We start from the raw sequence: 11,555 nt of genomic DNA, 5'->3' as shown, positions 1-11,555 counted from the left end.
AAATATTCATTCCTATCGGATACCCCTCAATCCGTAACTTATTGCCTCTAAACAATCACTTAATTGCAGGTGGTGAGGCTTGCAGTGGAATGACAGCATCCTTTTCCTGATTTGACCTATGGACATAACATTTAGTTTTCATAACCCAGCAACGTTGTATAGAGAGGGAAGTACGGAGAGGGGGATTGGGGGGAAGGGGGTTAAATCTGCCAATCATGTTTCCTCACTATCAGATATTAAAGTGCATCACTTGGTATTGGAGGAAATGAATATTCAGATGTGAGAACCACAGAATAGGGATCTATTTGATGAAATTAATATTGTAAACTCAATCACTTGGCATTAGGAGGAAATAACAACCACAGGGATCTGACTTAAAATAAATATTGTACATTTATGGCAGACAGAGCAGCAGAACAGTTGCAGCTTGAAGTGAATGTCACAGCAAGACCTACTGATATTGAGCTTAATAACCGGGGGGGGGGGGGGGGGGGGTGGGGGGAGATGGGAGATAAACAGGTTGAATCCATCAGGAAACTTGAGGGTTGTTTTGGTGTTCCAGTAAAACTATTACTGTCATCACAGGCCATCTAACAATTTAACAAACATGTGCATACCAATATACTACATAAAATATCTGCATTCCTGCTATTCCCAATGTAATCCTCCTCCTCCTCCCTCCCTCCCCTTCCTTCCATGCTCCCCTCCTTCCTGCCCCCCCCCCCCCCAATTTTGTCTTGTACAATATATAGCTATAAGCAATGGTACATATTACATATGGTAAAATCTGAAGAAAATGAATTTGCAAAATAATTGTTATTGAAATATACACTGAAATTGAATTGATTTACAGCTAATATATAAGTTATTATAAGATAAACTGCACATGCTTTTATATAGACGTTGCGATATAATTATTAATAAACACAAGATACAAAAATATTACAAAAAGTCGGTATTACACTTTGGAACAATTAAAGGTACAGATTATCTTACTGTAGATATCAATAAATGTTTATATGTCTGTCTGTTATTGACGGATATTAATGAAAGAAATGTCATAATTACTTTAGGTATAATGTTAACTTCACTATTCTCTCTCTCTCTCTTGGTGTGTTTTCTTTTAAAAACATTGCATCTGTTTTACACTTAATTTTGATCAAACATGTTGGATAGAATTTTCAAATTAAATGGCTATAAATCTAGACATAAACCAGAACTGGAAATTGACACTGCATTATTGAGGACGTACCAAACGAACAGAGCTATAGTATGCATATGTACTATCTGTTAAACGAATGCAATTTTTGCATGATTCTTACTAGATTCGGCTATAGTGTGAACCTGTTGTTGCAGCTGGTATAATGTTGGTAATCTTTGCAATGCTTTGGGGGATTCAATCTGGCATCTGGGTCAAACGTAGCTCAGAAGAGTCATATCTGAAGTTTTATATCGAGAAGCAAGCACTGTCGGTTTAAGAAAAGTCTGGTTTCTCTACACATTGGCACATAGGGCAATCTTGCCTTTTAAAAACATTCTATGATTGCCCCTCCCCCCCCCCCTTCAATTCAAATCTATTGAAAACAGAACCTCAGTAATATGTCTACAGATTGATACTTTAAAAGCAGGTACATTCAATTCCTGCTAGAAATGTCACTTTATACAGACAAAACAACACATCTTGCCCTTTCAAGACAATGGATGGCTGTAATTAGAAAAGAAAACATACCAACCAGTAAATAATGAATGTTCTAATTAGCATATATAAGGGTACAGCAGAAGTACTCAATACTTGACCAGTGAGGAAATCCTACACAGCACACAATCATATACATTAACATGGATTATGCTCACTCTCTTCAACATTTTGTCAATTCCTAAGTTCTTTGCAAAATTCTGGCAAGCTCATGATTCTGCTTAGTTCCAATCATCCTACCTGAAGACCTATAAAACACTTCTTTATAGTTTCTTAATGCATTAATTGCTAACATTAATAATTACTAAAACTTTAATTACTATAATACAAATCATCGACAAATACTAAGCAGTAAGTAACATACTTTTAGGGCTCAAATTTAAAGACAAACCAGTAGGGGTTGTCTTCAATAATTTGGTGCTGCATGCAAATACTCTGAAATATAAAATGTCAATATAGTGTTTTAAATCAGTCCTTTACTCCACCCCCCACCCACCCACCCATCCCACCCTATCTCCCCACCCACCCTGCTTCAATAATTAATGACATGAATTCCCATCCAACAGCTACTCCTTACAAAATGACATGGTTAATACAAAGTTTGACAACAATGCATAGATTAATATACCGTCTTCTGTGTACTTCTGTTTTTTTCTTTGGTTTTCTTTGCTTTGTTTCCTCTCTCCTTTAATACCCTGATTTATTTTTTCAAATGTGGCAATAAGATGACGTACAAAAAATACTTTAGCATCCACACACAATCCGATACATGCCTTGAAGAATTCAAAAAATGAAAAGAGAAAAAACAATATAGCATAGAACTTTGACAATACATATTAGCAAGTACACTAATAAACAAACTTCCAAATATGGGGTATAAATTGAACATTGTTAAATGATGGCTACCTTTCAGGGCTACAGGCAGTTTACGCTCAAGGTACCATGATACAACCGTGGAATACTTCAAAAGAAAATAAAGACTCAGCGTGAAAAGAGCTGCTCGTTGCACATATCCGATGAGCATGAGGAGTCTTGTAAAGAATAGTCTCAAATTTGAATAACTTCCTAATACATTATTTGAAAAGTCTGAATGTGGTGGAACATCATTTGTGCAGGACCTGGCAGTTTTACTCCATCAATAGGCATCTTCAAATAACGTGTGGCAGATGTCATGAGACAACGTCATTTGTTTTCTTTTAAAACCAACAATAGGCATCTTCAATCAATCTGTGACAGATGTTTCATTTATGTATGCAATGGACATCTTCATATGAAAGCTGGCAGTTTGCAGGACCCCAAACATCACTTACACTTGCTTTTAAACAGTTGCTATATACCAACAGCACATACCTTCAGAGTAAGGCTACCTGGCAGACTACATCAAACTGAACAACGTTAATGGAACAAGAAACAGTCTTTAGATGACAACACTGCAGGAGATAATATCACAAATCACCTGGCTAAACAACGATTATGAAATATTTAGGTATAAACCAACAGTCTGTAGATATCTTCAGGAATCACCTGGCAGACTACATGAGACCTTGACAAGTTCAATTTGTTATATTTAACAGTCTTTATACCAACAGTGCAGTCTCTAGATATCTTCAGGAATCACCTGGCAGACTACATGAGACCTAAACATGTTCAATACGCTATACTTAACAGTCCTTATACCAACAATGCAGTCTGTAGATATCTTCAGGAATCACCTGGCAGACTACATGAGACCTAAACATGTTCAATACGCTATACTTAACAGTCTTTATACCAACAGTGCAATCTCTAGATATCTTCAGGAATCACCTGGCAGACTACATGAGACCTAAACATGTTCAATACGCTATACTTAACAGTCTTTATACCAACAATGCAGTCTGTAGATATCTCCAGGAATCACCTGGCAGACTACATGAGACCTAAACATGTTCAATACGCTATAATTAACAGTCTTTATACCAAAAATGCAGTCTTTAGATATCTTCAGGAATCACCTGGCACACTACATGAGACAAAACCATGTTTTTGAACTTACCAAATCATGCCAACAGGTTTGTTTAATTCCTGTCACGAAAAAAAAATATGTTCTGGAAATTGTTACCCTTAAGTTTCCTCTTAATACATACTTCATTACAAAGATTACACTGATACCATTAATTTGTTTCCAAAAACGAAGAAAATCATAAATCAGCTAATGCTCTTCCTCATAGGTGACACTTAAAAGCAACTTATCTAGCTATATCGATCATTTAACAAGGAATTGAAATACCGAATGAAATGCCCTCTAAATAATATCGTTTTTCTTGAAATATAAGACACTGTAGCTTTAAATATTCAGTTCTTATCAATGTTATGCAAAACCTGAAGAAACTTGAAAGAAATTATATATTTATCACAAAAAAAAAGAAAAGAAAAAAAAAGACGATTAAGAAAGATCATAATTATACATTACTCATATATGGCTAATTTAGGCATGTTTCATTATGGTTAAGACTGGCATATTAGTGGGCTACATTTCATTAATTGTTTTCAGTGATGACTAAGTAGCAGATTATACATATTCATCAGCTGCACACCAACAATGGCTATTATAGGTCATGCATATTTATACAACACATTAAACAAAACAAAACAAAAAAAACAATGTGAATAGAATATGGCAGGTCGACTTCCGTGTCCGCTATAGACAAAAATTTGTGTTAGTAAGATGATCACCAGGCTTTCCTGATTTGAATATATCAACTAGCGCCTTACGTACTATTTATTCACTGAAGTAAAGGAAAGTTGGCTGTGTACCAAGTTACCAATGCAATGATCTATACTATGTCTTTAGTTGGTTGTGTAACAAGTTATCAATGCAAGGGTCTTTACTATGCATTTAGTTGGTTGTTCAAACTTACCAATGCAAGCTAGGGTCTTTACTACAGTATGTATTTAGTTGGTTGTGTAACAAGTTATCAATGCAAGGGGCTTTACTATGTCTTTAGTTGGTTGTGTAACAAGTTATTAATGCAAGGGGCTTTATTATGTATTAAGTTGGTTGTTCCAAGTTGCCAATACTAGGGTCTTTACTATGTCTTTAGTTGGTTGTGTAACAAGTTATCAATGCAAGGGGCTTTATTATGTATTAAGTTGGTTGTTCCAAGTTGCCAATACTAGGGTCTTTACTATGTCTTTAGTTGGTTGTGTAACAAGTTATCAATGCAAGGGGCTTTATTATGTATTAAGTTGGTTGTTCCAAGTTGCCAATACTAGGGTCTTTACTATGTCTTTAGTTGGTTGTGTAACAAGTTATCAATGCAAGGGGCTTTATTATGTATTAAGTTGGTTGTTCCAAGTTGCCAATACTAGGGTCTTTACTATGTCTTTAGTTGGTTGTGTAACAAGTTATTAATGCAAGGGTCTTTATTATGTATTTACAGTAGTTGGTTGTTCCAAGTTGCCAATGCTAGGGTCTTTACTATGTCTTTAGTTGGTTGTGTAACAAGTTATCAATGCAAGGGGCTTTATTATGTATTTAGTTGGTTGTTCCAAGTTGCCAATGCTAGGGTCTTTCTACGTCTTTTGAAGGAAACATAGTCAAAGCGTATCAAGTCATGAGTTTCTTTCACCCCATAGAGATAATATACCCAGTGGGAGTCACAGACTCCGCTAGATTTCCAACTAATAAAATTACTCGTACATGGCTCAACCATAAAATGAGGGTTGGTACAACTCTTGTTACAGACGATACTTGTTATAATATTTTACTATATATATATTAATGCATAGTGAGTCATATACCAAAATAATACAAATCTACGATACAAAAAAAAAAGAAGAAAAAAAATTCACAAAACCCAAATATGAAAAATTGTCAGATACTCTGAAAGTCCAGGCAGTAAGATTTTCTAATTCAGTAAGAGGCATATGCTACCACTTTCTTGTTTTGCTTGCTATTGTTTTTTTTCTAAAATAATCTCACACAATAAAATAGTTGAGTATGACGATAGCATTCGCAATACCATATTTTACAAACAGTCTGTAAGAGCTTAAAGTACTTCACCCGACGTATGCATGCTGCTTATATTAAAATCTTATGACTTTTAGGCAATATAAATTCTTTTTTAGAGAAATATCATTTGAAGGTAATATATAAAACTTTTGATTGCCAAAATAGCACATGTGTTTCAGTGTAAAATTTAAGGCCATTTTTAATATCTGAGAAATGACAGAGCCTCCATCTCCAACCAACAAAACAAAAACATGATCACAGTGCCATGGCAATTTAGTTTCAATGGCAAAAATTTTATTTAAATCATTGATTTTAATGTAACTGGCACATGACCCAGATAAACATACTCCCTAGATATATAAGTAAGTCATGAAGTTTTATCAAAATCTTGCAAAAAGTAACTAGTACAAGGTGGTTGATGGAGTCTTGCAAAGGAGCAATTGTTAACAGCCACAACATCAATCACACACTACTGTCAAGTTTGGCAATGTTTACATCTATTTTCCCTTCAGTTAAAACCACCAGAAGAGCTCCTAATATGCTGAAATGTCCCCACCACTCCTCCTCCCCCCCAATCTCAAAAATAAAAAAACGGTCAATTTTGTACAAATAGCAATACTACTTTCACTCTCATCCAATGTTACACTGATTTGCATCAACCTTTAATGGTTGGCTTTACAGACATGCTGTAGTTGGTCTGTTTCGGCCATCTAGTATTTTCAGTTTTGGTTGCTGCCAAACAACGAATCATGGTACCCCAATAAATTGATGTAAAAGAAAATGTGTCACAGAAAGTGGTAAGAGCAGTTAGCATTCATACTATCTGCATTAGGGGGAGGGGGGGGGGGGGGGGAGGGCAAGTTTGAAGTTAGCTTTGTTTGGTCAACAAGTCAATCAAAGAATTGATTCTCTATTATCAACCAAACCAATAGACATCTGCCCTGACAGTAGCTAAATTAATGATTTTTGAACGTTTAAACATTCTGTCACAAGTCAGATCCTGAGGAACCAAAGACACACAGGAGAAATTAATAAGAGGTTGCACTGATGAGAGACGATGTCAACAGAAAACACAAAACAATCAATTTAGGTTTCTTAACCACAAACTGATTCTCATATCTCCTTTGACGACTTAAGCTTCCTATAATTGTGACAGCTGATCTCAAACTCTGTTTATAAAGCAATTGGATGCAATAATTACCAAAAGTTGCCGAAGAGAAAAGTTTCAGGAAAGACAACAGAGGCCTTCCAGGTGTCTTAGCAAAACTCACAAACATGATCCATCAAGGCAGCTTGTTCATTCAACTGGCACGTAGCCGGTCTATGTGCAACTAGGTAACGTGACTCATCCACGCACGCAGGCATCACGGCATCTATCTTCAAGTCGATCTCGGACTGGTCGGTATCGTTTAAACTTGCTCAAAGTCTTCCACCACCACACCGACAACATGCTCCTGGCAGGTAGCAGCTAACTCTTTCAGAAACTCTTCAAACACCACGGCGCAGTACACTGCGTTCTTTGTCTTGACACTGTCACTCTCTGTGGCCTTACCTGGCGTGCCCCCTGCATTGGACTCTCCAACCGATGACAGTTTAAGCCTCTCCGCCATCTTGACAGAAGCCTTTCTTTTGTATCCACGCTGGAAGAAATCTCTTATAGATGATTTCTTATTTGCTGTGAATAGAAAAACAGATGGGCAGAAAATTGAGAAAAAAAAAAATATATGAAAAAAAATACCCATGAACGTCAATGTAATGCAGCACGCCTAATCTATCAGTGTAGACTTGTAGAAAAGCCTGTCGTACGAGCACTTATTGTTAACGAACATAAACATCGTTTGCAACCTACTTGCTACAGACACCTCCGTGGCTCTCTGGACGGATTATCAACATCTCCTTAGCAATAGTTATTCCACACTTTCAACAGGAGACAATTACTTGAAGCCCATGGGGGGAAAGGAAGAACACGCTTCTTGATTATAAGCGACTAAGCTCTGAAAAACCATCAAGTTGGTTACCTATTTGAGGAGGCTCATCTACTTCTTTCAGTGCAAGATAACAACAGCAATGGTGTCATCACCCTTTTCTATATTTCTTTCTTTTTTGAGGGGGGGGGGCGGTAGGGGGCATGCATGAGTTTGAATGTATGACAGATACACCTTTGACCAAGTAATAATTTAGTGTTCACATGCTGTGTGTCATTTTTTTTATTTTTTACAAAAATACATCATTGTATTTGTGTGGCAAGCTATGCAAATACCAGATAAATTATTCCCTGTTTCACTGCATCATGAAACATTAATACTAAAGGCACTCCTTAATATTGCCAGATTCATTGAGTTTGTATAATGGGGAGTTGGGGGTGGTAGGGGGGACACTGTGAGAAGGATGCGATTAGTATACAGCTCACATTGACGGTTTGTCTTGCTACCCAAAAACCTAGGGAACACAAGTGATCATAAAAGACCACATGTTCCCTGAAATAGCTTTTAATTTGTTAATTGTCTGTTTGTACAAGCTTTCTTGGTCAGAGTCATTGTACTGTGTAGCAGTTTGCAGTACAGTACAGTAACACTGTCTTTGTATAAGATCAGTAAGCATTACTAGCCACATCTCAAAAGTTAACATACAAAATAATGGCACAAGTTTGCAAAATTCTGACCTCAAAAGTTATTTTTTCTTTCTAAAAGTTGATGAGACATATATACCCATCCTTCTTCCACCAAAGGCGATATGGCAGTGCATGATGTAAAATGAGAAAGTGGTGAAAATAGAAAAAAAAATAGAAAGTGTCCCCCCCCTCCCCAAAAAAATTGAAAATCGATGTCAGCAACAAGATACAGTGGATATGAGATGGCTTTACACTTACGAGTGAGAAGACTGCCAGTCCGAGTGCGTGCCTGTAGGTTCTCTTTCCCCTCTAGGATAGTAGCAGATCTTTCTTTGGGCGGGTCCTGGCCACTTTCTCTGGCCCAGAGGTACTGCTTGGCTAGAAGTAACTTCTTATCCCAGTCACTGACTGTTGCAGCATAAGTATCAAGGTTATTCTTTACTGAATTCAAAACCTGGAGGGAAAAAAATATATACCAAAAATGTCAAAACACTTTCTTTAAAGGAAATGAGCAAAAAGAATATGAATACAAATGAGAAATAAAGCTTTCTTTCATCTTTTTATCTTTTCCTGTTTTTCTTTGAATGATGTCTAAATGATGCAGGTTGGAAAGATAAAAGTCTGAGGGATAATTGGATAACCCTAAGTGAAACTTAAGTAGGATGGCTGATTAGGAGATAACCTCGAAGATTAGGAGATAACCTAGATATGAATAAATGCATCAATTATTATGAAGACATAAGAACAATGCACTGCCTGGTGATGTATAAAGGTATCTCATAAACTGTGCGGTGCGTCTGAGTTGCTACCATCTGTTAGCGAGGGTAGCAATTTATCCGCTATCCCACTGGTTAAATACTTAGCTATAAAAAAATAGTACAGAAAATTTCAGTACTACCTACAAAGTGTATTGGTTGGAGAGTCAAATTATGCATTACCTTCAAGTCTGTGATGACAAAATTTGAGCAATAAATTATTCCCCTGGATGGTAGGACTATACTTGGGCATTTTAAAGGAATGAAACCAAAAATTTAGTCTAAATTTCAAACTACAGTATCAAAAGTTGCTGAATTGGCTAAATTACATTTAGCATAAACCATTACAAAGTTGTTTTTTTTGCAAATGAAGAGATAAACGTCCCATTAATTTGTGAGGGAGTCAAAATTTCCTGCATAGTACTGAACAGTTTCATAAATAGCCAGTGATTTACACTGAACACAGCAAAGTCAAAATGAAACATTTTAAGTTTGATTATTTTGTTGCAAACATTACCAAGACACCTCTGTGAAGTAGTAAAAAAGAAATATGAAAAAAAAAACAATAAAATCTGCTTTGAAGAACTGTGTCCAACCGGAAGAGCCAAGCACTGCACTGTTGTACCACAAAAATATATAGAATTCAAATGAACTCATGAATATGCAATGGTAACTTCATTTTTGACATATGACTTTGAAGAGACATTAATCCGTGTCCACAGTGACTCATTTATAATGGATGCTTCTTAGCTAGTGATATCCCCCTTGAGTAAGCAATGCACTTAATGTTCAGAGCGATTCTTGAATATTTCAAAGATTGTCATGTCTTTAACTCTGTCAATAATAAATTATGCCCGATAGGCAACATTGTAATTTGAAGGCAGAAAAGAAAGAAAGTCACTTTCTTTTACTTTAGTTTGGGTTTAACTTTTTGGTGAACTGTATCAGTTGTTTCCATTGCTTTTGAAAATGAATTCATTATTGATGGGCATTTTTATCTTTCTGAAAGTAGCAAAATAGGCTGTTGTTACAACTGAGTAAACATCTTGCTACAGGTTAACTAATCTCAGTTAGAGTTTTCAAACTGAACTGAAAGACCGAAAGATTTCTTTCGAGTTTTTAAGTTAGATGTTCCAATAATTTTTCCTGGCCTGCATTTAGCTCTGAATCTGAGATGAAAGACAAATTTGCTTGCATTGAAAAGGTGTGTGATGTCGAGGGGGGTGGCTGATGAAGTACACTTGAAGTAAGTCTGTAGTCGTACTCCAGATTTACACTCCCTTCTCATACTCTTGTCCTTACGGATTCATACTCCCTTCTCATTCTCTCGTCCTTATGGATTCATACTCCCTTCTCATACTCTAGTCCTTACGGATTCATACTCCATACTCCTACTCTCGTCCTTACGGATTGATATTCCATATTCATACTCTTACGGATTCATACTCCCTTTTATAGCCTTGCTTGTTTAAATTATATCATATGAAAGTGTTCATATTAGGGGTTTCCTCACTTTTACAGACTAAACTTCAAACTTCAAGGACTGTTAAGACTTTAGAAAAGAGGTTTTTCCTTTACCCCCTTTTGTTTTCCAGACTGTTCCTGTTTTCCTGACCACATGAGAACCATAAAGATTATGTATTCATGCTCACAAAATTTTCCACTTGCTTGTTCTTAGTCTTTACTCCCCACTGATCCAGGCTATTCCTCACAAGTGAGAAACTTTTCACACACTCTGACATAGGACTTCCACAATTGGACTGATCTTGACTAGAGCATTTAAACACTGAGGTTGAAAAACTTTTTTTATTACTGAGAAGGAATGGCCTCAGAAGAGGTTGTGATCAGAAAGCTGGAAAAGCTGGGAGATAATACCTCTGGGCTGTTGATTCTTTTACCAGGATCAAAATGGAGGTGGGGTTTTCCCTGCTGTTACATTTGAATATTCTATCAATTCAACCGAGATCAGCTGATATCTTCTTTCCCACCCCCCCACCCCATCCCATCCCCTCCGTTACTCAATTTAAATACTCAATGTTTTTGACTGACCTGAATTAAAGCTTTGATGCTGGGTTGAAAGACCATATTTGTATTGAGAAGGAATGACCTCAGAAGGGGCTGGGGGTAGTAAGCCAGCCTAGTGATGATTCCAGTCAGCAGAAGGTTCATGTACAGAGAATTCTGCATCATACATTCCAACTTTTTGAAGAGGATGTTGATGAACGGACCTGGAAGAAATGAAACGAAAGAAGAGCAGGACAAATGATTACTGGTATCTACGAGTTATAGTTTCAATTTTGGCCGATTGGTGTCCTGAAATGTTTATAGACCATATCATTTCTGGAAGGCATGAGGCAAAAACTCAAAGCAGTTGTCTGTATGAACTCTTTACTGAAATTACATATTACATATTATAACTTGTAATATTCCATCAGATTAATGTTGATAAAGATGTGTGATGTTTTATCACAAGAGGACATTGAAGTACGTAACTCTTTA

The 11,555-nt window shown here is 36.5% G+C and overlaps 1 protein-coding gene across 5 annotated transcripts in view; it reads right to left on the bottom strand.

Moving 5' to 3' along the window:
• Positions 1 to 480: 480 nt before the first annotated feature.
• LOC139979659 (FHF complex subunit HOOK-interacting protein 1B-like) overlaps positions 481 to 11,555 on the bottom strand; it is a 32,926-nt gene continuing 21,851 nt past the window's right edge. For all 5 annotated transcript variants that reach the window (XM_071990672.1, XM_071990671.1, XM_071990674.1 and 2 more), the window contains 3 exons: positions 11,106 to 11,284; positions 8,560 to 8,755; positions 481 to 7,365 (listed from right to left, as the gene is read on the bottom strand). In XM_071990672.1, the coding sequence (XP_071846773.1) occupies positions 7,100 to 7,365; positions 8,560 to 8,755; positions 11,106 to 11,284 (641 nt within the window). In that variant the 3' untranslated portion in view covers positions 481 to 7,099. The remainder of the gene's footprint in view (positions 7,366 to 8,559; positions 8,756 to 11,105; positions 11,285 to 11,555) is intronic.

The sequence above is a fragment of the Apostichopus japonicus genome, chromosome 14 (assembly GCF_037975245.1).
Source record: "Apostichopus japonicus isolate 1M-3 chromosome 14, ASM3797524v1, whole genome shotgun sequence".
NCBI classification, from domain to species: Eukaryota; Metazoa; Echinodermata; class Holothuroidea; order Aspidochirotida; family Stichopodidae; genus Apostichopus; species Apostichopus japonicus.
The sequence above is the reverse complement of the archived record's forward strand: the minus strand, read 5'-3'. Positions and strand labels throughout refer to the sequence as shown.